The 14,299-nt window shown below is 35.6% G+C and overlaps 1 protein-coding gene across 14 annotated transcripts in view; it reads right to left on the reverse strand.

Moving 5' to 3' along the window:
• IKZF2 (IKAROS family zinc finger 2) overlaps positions 1 to 14,299 on the reverse strand; it is a 163,128-nt gene that overhangs the window by 21,433 nt on the left and 127,396 nt on the right. For all 14 annotated transcript variants that reach the window (XM_073020049.1, XM_007966155.3, XM_038001582.2 and 11 more), the window contains one exon: positions 7,988 to 8,125. In XM_073020049.1, coding sequence (XP_072876150.1) covers positions 7,988 to 8,125 — 138 coding nt within the window. The remainder of the gene's footprint in view (positions 1 to 7,987; positions 8,126 to 14,299) is intronic.

Below are 14,299 nucleotides of genomic sequence, written 5' to 3' on the forward strand. Positions count from 1 at the left end.
CTGATAATTTCTTCAACATTTTGGATGATACAAAGCTGGATTTGCCATCTCAATATGTGTTATAAAAGCTAGTGTTTTAGTATGCTTGAATAGAAGCAAGAAGAAAGAATACCCTATAGTGTGAAAGTATACTCTTTAAATTTGCACACGCACATATACACCAGAGGATTTATTTTTATTTGAGTCTCTCTTAAATCCATGACATACACTATTGCCACTATTGGTGGCAAACTTGTTCATGTGGTTTCTCATCTTATTCCCCTGAAAGTGTTTTTAGCATTGACTAAAATCAATACTACTTTTAAGACTGCACTATTTTCAAGGCTTTTAGAGTTTATTTTTTAAAAACAATTTAAAAACAAGTCAACTTGTTTTAGAGAAAAGCTTAAACAGACATACAAAATAACAGCATGATATTTAACTGTTTTTCTTAACCCATGTATTTTTCTGCAGCATATTTTCTATTTGATGGGCTGTTAGCCTTATTGGCAGTAGCTTAAATACCTGTACCAAGCAGCCCTCATGAAAGAGAGCCAATTCTGAACATGTCTATGCACAGTAAACTGTGGCAGCTTTATGATTGTAATTTATTTTAAAAAGAGCTCTTCAGCAGGAAGAAGAATCCATTTCCAAATTGGCACATTGGCTCACTAAACTACTGCCCTAATTCATTTGACATACACTCTCCAATGCTGTTTCCTATTCATCCCATTTGTCTAAGTTGCTACAGGCTAATATGTTAGCCCTTAGACACTGACATTCATAGTGCAAAGAACTTACAACAGTTGTTTTTTGAGTAGAAATACCACCCAAGGATGTTTAATTAAAGATAGGGTAACAACTCAGACATGGCAAATCAGTTGATTAAAAACAGTGTTCTCAGGAAAGAACACAACTTATTACTTGTTGATTATTGTTGCTTTCTCCAGTTGCATTTGTGCCAGTACTGTTTGGAAACTTAAAGCTTTCATTTTTTAGAATAATTTTACTTGTTCAGTATGCACTGTAAAAATGATTTACTCTGATCCTTTCATTTGTATAAGACAGTCCCACTGTGTACAAAAAATGTCTTCTCATTTATAAGGGGATCCTCTTGGCAGACACAAAAATAAGTGAGAAAGCAAGAGATGAAAGTTAGGAAAACTGAGTGCACAATTCAGTCGACGTATTTAATAACCAATAGGTTGCTAATTTTGAAAAAATGAAACATAGTGTGAAAAAATGTTTTCATGATTTGGACATGTTTAAAGAAATCAACATTCCATCCAAGTTTTGATTAACCTATAGATGGGTCAGAAAAATTGAATTGTAATCTACATTTAATAAGAAGTCCTCTGGCTATGAATAGCAAGGGATTGTGCAATCATTGGATGTTAATTTGGAAAAAAATTTCCAAGGTGAGACTGAGGAACAAGGAAACACATCATTGTCTACAATATATAATTAATGATGTTATCACATTGAAAAAGTATGCCCCAAGATATTATGTATAAAACATTATATTCTCTTCTAGTAACAACTAAAAAAGTTACACAAAAGCCAAAGAGTCAATAAAAAAGCAAAGAATTTCAAAACCATTCAAGGATGACCACACAATTCACATAAAGGGAGTCAGAAGGATGGCACAGTGGTGGTGGTGTGGTGGAGAACCAGGTAATGAGATACAAATTATGGTCAAAATCTTAACTTTTTGTTTGGATGGTAGATTTTCAAACACTTACTACATTATTAGAAGTAACTATAAAACTAAAAAGCAGTCCAAGTATGGACCAAAGATGAAAATATGTCAGAGACCAAGATCCAAAATGAAAGAATTTGGAAAGAAAAAAAAATGTTGTTGTAAATTTTGCTAAAAAACTTGCAAAACTGGTTAACGGGTTTGCCCCCGAAATTGAATATGCTAATTTGTTCTGAAATGAGTAGTCCAAAACCTGGCAGTTTTGCGCTAAGTTTCACCCTGAATTTTCATATTTGAACGCATTTAACACTCAAAACGAAACCCGGGTGTGGGAACTGTCCCACACCACATCCACCTCAATTCAGATGATTTGTCCCCAGTTCAATGAAGCTCATGTGAACTGAAAATGATGACTTTGGCAGAGTTCTGATCTAATTTCTACTTTACAATAGCCCTTTTCATGTCAAAAATTGATCTTGTTTCTACCACATCGGCAATAATAATAACTGACGTATACTATGTGCTGTGTGCTGTTTTAAGGGTTTGCATTTAATAATTAATTTAATTCATCCAGAAACTCCATGAAATAGGTGTAATACCATCTTCACTGTACAGATGAGAACACAAAGACCCAGAGATGTTAAGTAATTTACTCAGGGTTTACATCTGGTTAGTAGAGAATGTTATTACTACTAGGAGTCTGGCTCCAGAGCCTGGCTCAACCATTATGCTATGCTATTCTTTGTAGAGGTATTTTGGGCATTGACTTTTTATAAACCAGTCAGACATATTTATAAGGTCTGCCATTGGGTAAAGACCTGATACATTTTTCCTTAATTATGTAACCAATCTGATTTTTTTTGCTTCATGGATCTGGGTGTAACTCATCAAAATATTTCTGTGTATATGTTGCTAGAAACATAAAACAAATTCTGTAGATATCTCAATAATGCATTAATCACACAGACATTAATCTGGGCTAAAAATATACCAATAAGGTAACTTCCCCTGTTTGAACAAACTTCATAACCAAACATCCTCTTTGACCTTATATTTGAGGTTATAACCAAGATAAAAACATAATTCCATTAGATCACTGTTTCATCACATTGATAACCATAAAGGCAAAACCATAGGTGTATTCCCAATGTATCCTTTTGCAAAACCAAACAGTTCACCCAAATTCAAATTCCAGGAAGAGCGTCTGAGGTCACATGTCTAGCCCCTGGGCAGGAGAGGGCAGAGTACCTGGACTGAGGGTCCCACCACAGCTACATGCAACAGGAAAGTTCTCTAAAGGTAAATGGGCACTCTTGTTATCAAGAGAAGGAGGAAGGGATGTCAGGCAGGCAAAAACAACAGATGTCTTCTATATTGTTGCAAATTTTCTCCATGTTACCCGATCTAAAAAAAAACTTTACAGTTATCTTAGTTATTTTCTTGACAGGATTTGGCAGTGCTGACACTTGCTTTGGCTTCTGTGAAATCACTCTTTCCATGTCCCTACTCTGCTCTTACTCATCTTCATGAAATTTTTTTCCTGCTAGTGTGTTCTTGGCCTTCTTGATGTCTCACTCTGTACTTATCCGTACTGCCTTATTAAAAACTACCATGTTGGGCCACTACATAAATTATGATGGATCCTGCATCTTTGTTTACTACTCAGACCCCTCTCAAGAGTTTGAGATCTATATATTTAACTTCTTCCTAAACAGTTTTACTTGGCTATTTCATAGGGACATAAGAGAATATAGTATAAGAAGTAAAATCTCCATTTACCTTTCTTTCTTCTATTTTCCTAATTACCATATCAATGAATGACACTACTATTTACCCCATCAGCTATGCTGGTCACCTGTGGAAAATCCTGGATTTCTTCCTTTCACCCAGACTTCTGCCTCTCCTCCTCCCTACCACATCTCTTTACAAACACACACGGAGGTACCCCAAGTGTTTTAGATGCTACATTGGTAGCTGTTCACACATGTTGTTCTTTCTTCAGGAAACACCCTTCTCCATTTATTAGTTCACATTTTTGCTTTTCAAAAATAAGCTCAAACATAAATTTCGTGGGAAATTCCTCTTGGATGTCCTGCTGATTTAGGTATGTCCTCTCTATCTCCATAATGCTTATCACATAGTACTATAATTGTTGTTTTACTGGTCTATCTTCCAATAGCTGGTAAATAACCTCAGGGGTTGCATTCTGTTGTTTCTGTGTCTCTAATACCTTTTATGATACAGAGAGATACAATATTCAATGGATGTTCACTGAATGATGTCACCCAATGGAAATAAGTCAAAAAAGCTTACTCCAAAGTTTGGGGGTGCTCAATAATGCCTCTATACTTAGTGAAAAAGAACCTCCCTTTCCCCAACAATTCAAAGCATAAACCTAACAATAGATTTTAAGCTGGCTATCCTTCTGCTTTGCACTTTCATTCTCATCTTTAGGTTGCAGTAAAAAGGTAATAACATAGTTTGATTTCAAAGTTTTTTCTTCAAGCTGAATAGACTTGAAAAAGCAACATAAAGATAATATTGAACAAGATAATCTGCCATAAAACCTAATTAAATAAGATAAATAATCTGCCCTAAATCCCAATTAAATAAATAAGCTCATCAAACCCAATTAAATACTTTAATTATATAAATTATCTTTCATAAAACTCAATTGTTATCATTATTTCCAAAAATGTGAGTCATGATATTCCTCCTTTTTCCTCAAACTCAATCAACTTTTCTAAGAACATTTTATTCTACCTCCTAAATATGTCTTCAATATTTCACCTTGTTCTCTTCTCTTGCTGTTGCCTTTTCATCTTTTTCTTGGCATTCTCATTTCCAGTCTCTCCTCATACCCTACCCCCTACCCAAGGTATCCTCACTGGAGACATTTTCCTTGATTTGATTACCTCATTAATAACAAATTTGGTTACCCTAGTGGCCCCCCATCAGTTACACAATGAAATTCAAACACTAGATTAGCAGAGAAGATTCCGTCTTTGCATCACAACCTACTAATTCAGAAGCTTCATTTCCTACCACTCCTTAAACTGCAGTTACACTCAACATCAGGGAAGCTGTTAATTATCTTTTATATCTCCAAGCCTCTTCTTCTCCCTGAATATACATTCTCTGTATCCTGCCTGATTTATGCAATTTTTACTCATCTCTCATGTTTGGATTGAACACTCCTGCATGTAAGAAGCCTCTCTTGACTTTGTTCCAGAGTTAGGTTAATTCTACATCTATGTTCCCACAGAACTGTGTATGCATCTTTATTAGAGCTTTTGCTCCATTGTATTTTATTTTCTTAAAGTATGCATTTCCTACCAGACTATAAAGTAAGTGTATTAAAAAACTGTGTCCATTTATTTTTATACCCCAGAATGTTCCATATAACTTGGCACATAGTAAGCTCTTGATAAATGTTTTCTGAGTAAAGTGAAAAATGCCTCTTTTTCTTTAAAATATTCCATACTAGAAGAACAGCATAAGGAAAAACATGTTTTGGAAAAGAGAGACTAGGAAATATAACTACGTCAGATATTTTTAAAAACGAGTAATAGTTAAATCATTTCATGGAGCTAATGGCAACCAAAATGATGGCAACTGTCATATCTACCACAAAAAAGGAAAACAAATAAATAAGATACAGCAAGAGAAGGGGATAAATATAAGTTTCATCGTGGTTCTGTTTAAAAAGAGACATATGCCAAGCTATTTATGAGAGACATATGTTAATGATGAACTCTAGCAGCATTTTACAGAACCATGTTTTTCTCTTACAGTATTTATCAACTCCTACCTCATACGGCCAATTTACCATTAAGCATGTTAATAAAAGGAAAAGAAGATTAAGGATAATCTCAAATTATTGTTACAACAAACCCAGAAAAAGTACGGTATGAAATGGCATGAATATAAAATTATGTGGTTAAAACGATATCCAATATTTAAGAATATTTGTTTCTATAAATGGTATCAGAAGCTACCCTCAACCCCTTCTCCTCTTTGGTTTTACCCTCTGCTCTACCTACCCAGTGCCCCTGCCTCTTTCCCACTTTCCTCCACTTGGTTCCAGCTTTCACACCACCTGTAAAGGGCCTATGCCTGTGGAGGGCTAAGCAATCTGGGGAACAGGGGTTAAGACTGAGGCCCTAGTTGTTTAGAAGACATGTCTTTGCTTCCCCCAAAATGCACTTGTTTAAATTTTTCATTAGCATTTGATTCTCTAAAAGTTCAATCTGCCAACAGATAATTAAATGTTGATTATAATAATTTATTTACATTTTACCTCCCTATTACCATATAGTCTTTTAGGAGTATATATGCAATACAGAATTCCATAAAATAATAAATAAAGTTGGAAATGCATAACCCCATCAAATGTCAGAACTGTAATGGGAGAACATCATATAGAAAAACTAGTAGCAATGCCATAAGGTGTTTTGAGGAAGATTTGGTATTCCCCTAAGCTTCCATCAGCTTTCTGCCTCAACTTACCCTTAAATCCAACAATTTAAATAGTAACAGTGTGTTTGGTCAGCAAATGAAACCTCTAATGCTTAAGTTATTGCTGGTAAATAACAAATTTATAGGGAATAGCACATTTACTGTTACTGAGTTATTTAATGTTCTCAAATGTTAGTGGTAAAGTAAACCATTTGTTGGGCATTTATTACATATTCCATCACATTTAATCCTCAAACCCAGCCTGTGAGTGACACACCCAGACACCATGTAGCCAGAGCAGGTTTGGCAGACTCCAACACACACCACTTTGTAATCTCTATATTCTAGATCCTAGCTATCGTCATCAGCCCAGGTAATGCAAGTTTGAAATATCAAATTTACCAAGACTTGATACACAGATAGGTTTGTAAAAAATGTTAATGATGAAAATATAAAAATAAATGGACTTGATCACAACCATCAATAGAATTAGGTTCTTTAGATTATAGAAACTAGAAGGAAACACTTCAGTTGTTCAAGATAAAAAGAAAAATTTTAAATTAAAAAAATTCCCAATTCAACAACACATAATCACTAGCTGTCCAACAAACACAGTTCCACAGTATATACTCTATAAAACAAACAGAAAACCCCAGAAATAATCCTTGACTTGGCTACGTCTAAGCCAATACATAGATATTTATATTTTTAAAGTGACTGTGCAATCCCCAACTATACCATTTAATACTGAGCAAACCTTTTTTTAAATAAAAGATATACAAGTAGCCAGGTGCAGTGGTTTACACCTGTAATCCCAGCACTTTGGGAGGCCAAGGTGGGCAGCTCACCTGAGGTCAGGCATTTGAGACCAGCCTGGCCAACATGGCGAAACCCCGTCTCTACTAAAAATACAAAAATTAGCCAGGCCTGGTGGCGCATGCCTGTAATTCCAGCTACTCAGCAGGCTGAGGCAAGGGAATCGCTTGAACTCAGGAGGCAGAGGTTGCGGTGAGCTGAGATCGCGCCACTGCCCTCCAGCCTGGGTGGTAAAGTGAGAGTCCATCTCAAAAAAAAGAATAATAAAATAAAAAATAATTTTTAAAAATAAATAAAATACATATATGTACTAATAAGTTGAGATTTTTGTCTTTGTATAAATAAAACTTATTACTATACAAATTTAATTAGTAAGACAAGACAGACACTACAAATCTTAAGAATTGGAATTCATTATTTTCCTATATAAGGCTGATTATTAAAATTAACTTTTCAGGAACAGAGAATTATTCATTGATAAACCTTAGGGATTGCCTTCCTACCTGCCACAGTGTAGTTAGAGATGAGGATGTTTTGCTTGGAGAATGTTTTTTATGGAGAGAGATGGTGTCTAATTTTGGTCTAGACTGTTTTGCACATTGTAGAAAGCAAAATCAGTAATTTCTCAGAAAAATTAAAGGGCTGATTGGAGAAATTTCAAATTATATGAACGATCACTTACTTAACAGAGATGAAAATATTCAAAGAATCAATGCATTCTTTTAGGCAACCTACAAACTAACGTGGAACCAGCTCTAACTATCTGGTTAGCTAAATGAAAAAGAAGAGTAAACAGCACTTGCCTTTGGTATATTAAAGGTTGGTTGCCATTATTATGCTAAGTCAAATGTTATCAGAAATAATTTGGGAATATTGCAAAATTTCAATATAGATTATCTGCAATGTACCCCAAAGCTCAACTCATTTAAGTTAAAGTGATCTAAAATAGTTTTAAACAGCATAAGATTTTATCTTCATGTTGAACTACAAAAGCAGTAGGGGGAAATAAAAATGTTGAATCCAATTTCTACCCACCATGGTGACTCATGACCTGCCCAGCAGCCTCCATGCTGACATTCTGGAGATAGTTGTGGCAGCGTTCCTTGTGCTCCTCCAGTGAACTGCGCTGCTTGTAGCTTCGTCCACAGTAGTTGCACTTGTGAGGTTTACCCACTGTGAAGAGAACTCAAGGTCAGTGTGCTGTCAGTCCCATCCACATTCAAAGCAAAATCAATAGCTAAATTTTGATAGTCTAGGGAGAAGCACTCATATAATTTTCAAACTTAAATCTCTTCCTCCTTTACATTCCCATTTTGGCAAGAAAAGATAATACATTTCTACCAAGACTAAAAGACAACAAGAAGACAGGCGGATCGTACCTCTGGCAACGCGGGAAATACTGAATCAAATTCTTGCTCTGACTGTATTCTAGACCTTGAGGGCCTGATGATCAATCTTCAAATTATCTGACTCTTAATACATTGACTCTCAGCTTTGACTCATTAAAAGACAAATCAGGAGTATCCTAGATACATCATAAGTTTTTTTTTTTTCTTTCTTTTCGGGTAAGGGCAGAGAATTTTACAGAAGAAAACTTAAAATGCAACAACTTGAAATGTCACCGTTTAATAAACAGATTATTCTTGGGTATCAAGAAGATTAAAAAGAACTCAAGTGGTGAGAAAAAGTACAGATGAAAGTAGTTTCCTTTCTTTTCACTTTGGTAACAACTATTCACACATGCAAAATTTTGTGGCAGATAAGTATATTCTCCCTCATCAGCTTCTATAATACCAAGAATTAACCTACTAGGTGCTTTGAGTCAGGATTATTACACAATATGTAGTTATGAAATGATAGTAATAGTTTCCAAAACATCTCACATTCAGGAAAGGAATTATTCCCTAATAGCTAGGGAGCCATTATCTCAGTGTCATTATCTCAATACATCTGTTAAAATACTAAGATGTTCAGTAAAAAAACAAACAAAACAAAAAAAACTTTAAAAAACAAAGTAAGAAGAAAAATATAATCTTTACAGAAAGAAACATGTTTTAATGCATGACTCTTCATAAGGACATCACAGAGCACTTTCACTCTTGGTTTTGAATGAATACAGAACAATATAAAACCCCAGGTGGTCTGTGCCAAAGCCCTCAGTAGTAAAGCACAGTGCGATCCCCGCCCATGTCTCTATTTGACTCCCATAGGAATTATTTAGTTTTGCCCAGAGAATAACAGACAACTCTTTTTCATGACCAAAGATAGCATCCCTAACTCATCATCTTATAAACCCATGCTATGACACTGGTCACAGTGATAAAGGGGATATCACCACCGACCCCACAGAAATACAAACTACTATCACAGAATACTATAAACACCTCTACGCAAATAAACTAGAAAATCTAGAAGAAATGGATAATTTCCTGGACACTTACTCTCTTCCAAGACTAAACGAGGAAGAAGTTGAATCCCTGAATAGACCAATAGCAGGCTCTGAAATTGAGGAAATAATTAATAGCCTACCAACCAAAAAAAGTCCAGGACCAGATGGATTCACAGCTGAATTCTACCAGAGGTACAAGGAGCTGGTACCATTCCTTCTGAAACTATTCCAATCAATAGAAAAAGAGGGAATCCTCCCTAACTCATTTTATGAGGCCAACATCATCCTGATACCAAAGCCTGGCAGAGACACAACAAAAAAAGAGAATTTTAGACCAATATCCCTGATGAACATCGATGCAAAAATCCTCAAGAAAATACTGGCAAACCGGATTCAGCAGCACATCAAAAAGCTTATCGACCATGATCAAGTGGGCTTCATCCCTGGGATGCAAGGCTGATTCAACATTCGCAAATCAATAAACATAATCCAGCATATAAACAGAACCAAAGACAAGAACCACATGATTATCTCAATACATGCAGAAAAGACTTTTGACAAAATTCAACAGCCCTTCATGCTAAAAACGCTCAATAAATTCGGTATTGATGGAACGTACCTCAAAATAATAAGAGCTATTTATGACAAACCCACAGCCAATATCATACTGAATGGGCAAAAACTGGAAAAATTCCCTTTGAAAACTGGCACAAGACAGGGATGCCCTCTCTCACCACTCCTATTCAACATAGTGTTGGAAGTTCTGGCTAGGGCAATCAGGCAAGAGAAAGAAATCAAGGGGATTCAGTTAGGAAAAGAAGAAGTCAAATTGTCCCTGTTTGCAGATGACATGATTGTATATTTAGAAAACCCCATTGTCTCAGCCCAAAATCTCCTTAAGCTGATAAGCAACTTCAGCAAAGTCTTAGGATACAAAATTAATGTACAAAAATCACAAGTATTCTTATACACCAGTAACAGACAAACAGAGAGCCAAATCATGAATGAACTTCCATTCACAATTGCTTCAAAGAGAATAAAATACCTAGGAATCCAACTTACAAGGGATGTAAAGGACCTCTTCAAGGAGAACTACAAACCACTGCTCAACGAAATAAAAGAGGACACAAACAAATGGAAGAACATACCATGCTCATGGATAGGAAGAATCAATATCGTGAAAATGGCCATACTGCCCAAAGTAATTTATAGATTCAATGCCATCCCCATCAAGCTACCAATGAGTTTCTTCACAGAATTGGAAAAAACTGCTTTAAAGTTCATATGGAACCAAAAAAGAGCCCGCATCTCCAAGACAATCCTAAGTCAAAAGAACAAAGCTGGAGGCATCACGCTACCTGACTTCAAACTATACTACAAGGCTACAGTAACCAAAACAGCATGGTACTGGTACCAAAACAGAGATATAGACCAATGGAACAGAACAGAGTCCTCAGAAATAATACCACACATCTACAGCCATCTGATCTTTGACAAACCTGAGAGAAACAAGAAATGGGGAAAGGATTCCCTATTTAATAAATGGTGCTGGGAAAATTAACTAGCCATATGTAGAAAGCTGAAACTGGATCCTTTCCTTACTCCTTATACGAAAATTAATTCAAGATGGATTAGAGACTTAAATGTTAGACCTAATACCATAAAAACCCTAGAGGAAAACCTAGGTAGTAACATTCAGGACATAGGCATGGGCAAAGACTTCATGTCTAAAACACCAAAAGCAACGGCAGCAAAAGCCAAAATTGACAAATGGGATCTCATTAAACTAAAGAGCTTCTGCACAGCAAAAGAAACTACCATCAGAGTGAACAGGCAACCTACAGAATGGGAGAAAATTTTTGCAATCTACTCATCTGACAAAGGGCTGATATCCAGAACCTACAAAGAACTCAAACAAATTTACAAGAAAAAAACAAACAACCCCATCCAAAAGTGGGCAAAGGATATGAACAGACAGTTCTCAAAAGAAGACATTCATACAGCCAACAGACACATGAAAAAATGCTCATCATCATTGGCCATCAGAGAAATGCAAATCAAAACCACAATGAGATACCATCTCACACCAGTTAGAATGGCGATCATTAAAAAGTCAGGAAACAATAGGTGCTGGAGAGGATGTGGAGAAACAGGAACACTTTTACACTATTGGTGGGATTGTAAACTAGTTCAACCATTATGGAAAACAGTATGGCGATTCCTCAAGGATCTAGAACTAGATGTACCATATGACCCAGCCATCCCATTACTGGGTATATACCCAAAGGATTATAAATCATGCTGCTATAAAGACACATGCACACGTATGTTTATCGTGGCACTATTCACAATAGCAAAGACTTGGAATCAACCCAAATGTCCATCAGTGACAGACTGGATTAAGAAAATGTGGCACATATACACCATGGAATACTATGCAGCCATAAAAAAGGATGAGTTTGTGTCCTTTGTAGGGACATGGATGCAGCTGGAAACCATCATTCTTAGCAAACTATCACAAGAACAGAAAACCAAACACCACATGTTCTCACTCATAGGTGGGAACTGAACAATGAGATCACTTGGACTCGGGAAGGGGAACATCACACACCGGGGCCTATCATGGGGAGGGGGGAGGGGGGAGGGATTGCATTGGGAGTTATACCTGATGTAAATGACGAGTTGATGGGTGCAGCACACCAACATGGCACAAGTATACATATGTAACAAACCTGCACATTATGCACATGTACCCTAGAACTTAAAGTATAATAATAATAAAAAATAAATTAATTTAAAAAAAAAAAAGAAATACTGTAACAAGGCAAGGTATTCATGGCCACCTAAAAGTTTCACAGTACTGATGAAAAAGAAAACTACACTAAATCTTTTTTTTGGGGGGCAAAATTTTAATAGAATGTAATTGAGGTATGCATAAATTAAGATCAATTATTTCATAATCATAATTGTTTGTAAACTATCATAAAAGCTTTATGGAGTGAGTATTCAGTTTTTAAAAAATGCTTGGCAAACTAGCTTCTATTTTTTGGAACCATGGATTTCTGGGAAGTAGCTGAGAATACTGTGCAGAACTTATATCACCATGTGACAGCATTAAAAATACAAGAAAACAAGTTTTGCTGAAGTCATCTAGTGTAAATAATATAAATAAATTTACATGTAATTATGTTCCAAGATACGGGACTACATAAGAAAAAGTATCTGCTTGCGATTCACATTACTCAATTTTGAGTTGTTCTGTAATATTTCTCTAGAAATAGTAACAAATTTACACTGAAGAAGCTTATTAACCAATTAATACTTATTAAGTGCTTACATTGAAGCTAATAGTCCACTGTAAACTACTTCAGTCATTTTCTGGTCTTCCCTGGTATTAGTCCCATCGCATTTTGATGCCTCTGTTGTACCACGAGCATATTCTCCAATACTTTCTTCCCCTTATTTCTTTAAGCAATCATTGTATCTTCTCAATTTAATTAAAACATGGTTTTTCATTCTACTGTCCTTTGCTCACAACCCTCTAAAAGTCCCAACTCACCTGATAAGAAGAGACATGAAGTTTTTACTGTTTTCTACTCATTTTTTACTACACTCATTACTATCGCATCTCCTTTATTTCAGCTTCTTCCATTTTGTCCTCTATTTTAAAGCATCACTCCTTCCTCTTCATCCCATCATTGAATCCAACAGGGATTTGAGTTGGGCTTTGTTCTAAAAGTACAACCTTAATTTTCCCAACTCTTCATCTCCATTCTATTCCAGCAAACCAATTATTAGGTGACATGTTGGATTTGGACATTTCTTACAACTACTCTATTTCCAATAAATTTGTTCTGGAGACAATCTATCCTTTTACCTCTCTCATTCATTCAATACGTATTTAGTAACAGACTACTGTGCATCATTGCTGATAAGGCTAAAATGTAAAGTGGAAAACAAATTCCCATGGTGCCTATCCATATGCAACTGACAGTCTGGCGAGGAAGACAGACATTTAATCAATACACAAGCAATATATTATAAATTGTGGGCGGTTACATGGAGCAAAAGAATGCTGTCGAGGTATAACATGGGGAAACTAGTTTGAAAAGGTTGAACAAGGTCTGTTTGAAGTAGAAACATTTCAGGTGATAACTGAAGAAAAAGTAGTCATTATACAATTGGGGAGTGGGGGTAGAAAGGCAGGATTTCAGGATTTCTGAGACCTGTAGTCATTTATTTTCTTCTATATACTTAGCTCCTTCAAAGTCTACATTCTGCCCTTACTACTCTTTTGAAAATTGTTTTCAGACATCACCAACAATCCCTGCAAATTCAATGGCTTTACTACCTCCACAAGACCATTTCCTATCCTTTTTATACTATTTCTTAAAAATAAAGTTTATAAAAATATTATTTATACTTACTCCCTATACATGTATTTATCTGTACATGAGTTTATCTTTAAAGTAATACATAATTAATATGTATGACATATATATTCATATAAAAGGACCAGTATTTCACTACCTTTATTTTTAATCATAGTTATTATTATTATTACTACATATTGTCACCAACTGAAGCAGACTTTTTCTTGTATTATGGAAACATTTTTGAAAAGTCAATGGTCTCTGAATCATTAAATCTATAGACTTTTATTACTCCTTTATCTTCCTAATCTCTTGGCCACTATCAAGCTTTCTTGTGTCTTGGGTCTCCTGTTATAGCGTCTGAGATCAGATCCTACATTCCCCCCACTGCTTCTCAGTTTTTTCCTACATTCCCCCCACTGCTTCTCAGTTTTTCCCCACTTGCAAATATGTTACATACATCCCTTCAGATATTGTTCTCAGTACAATGCTCTCCCTCTTTGCTCTCTAAATGAAATGCTCATTTTTATGAAACATCCACATCAGGTCAAGAATAATTTCCCATGTTTGTAAGCTCCAATTGGC

The sequence above is a fragment of the Chlorocebus sabaeus genome, chromosome 10 (genome assembly GCF_047675955.1).
Source record: "Chlorocebus sabaeus isolate Y175 chromosome 10, mChlSab1.0.hap1, whole genome shotgun sequence".
NCBI lineage: Eukaryota > Metazoa > Chordata > Mammalia > Primates > Cercopithecidae > Chlorocebus > Chlorocebus sabaeus.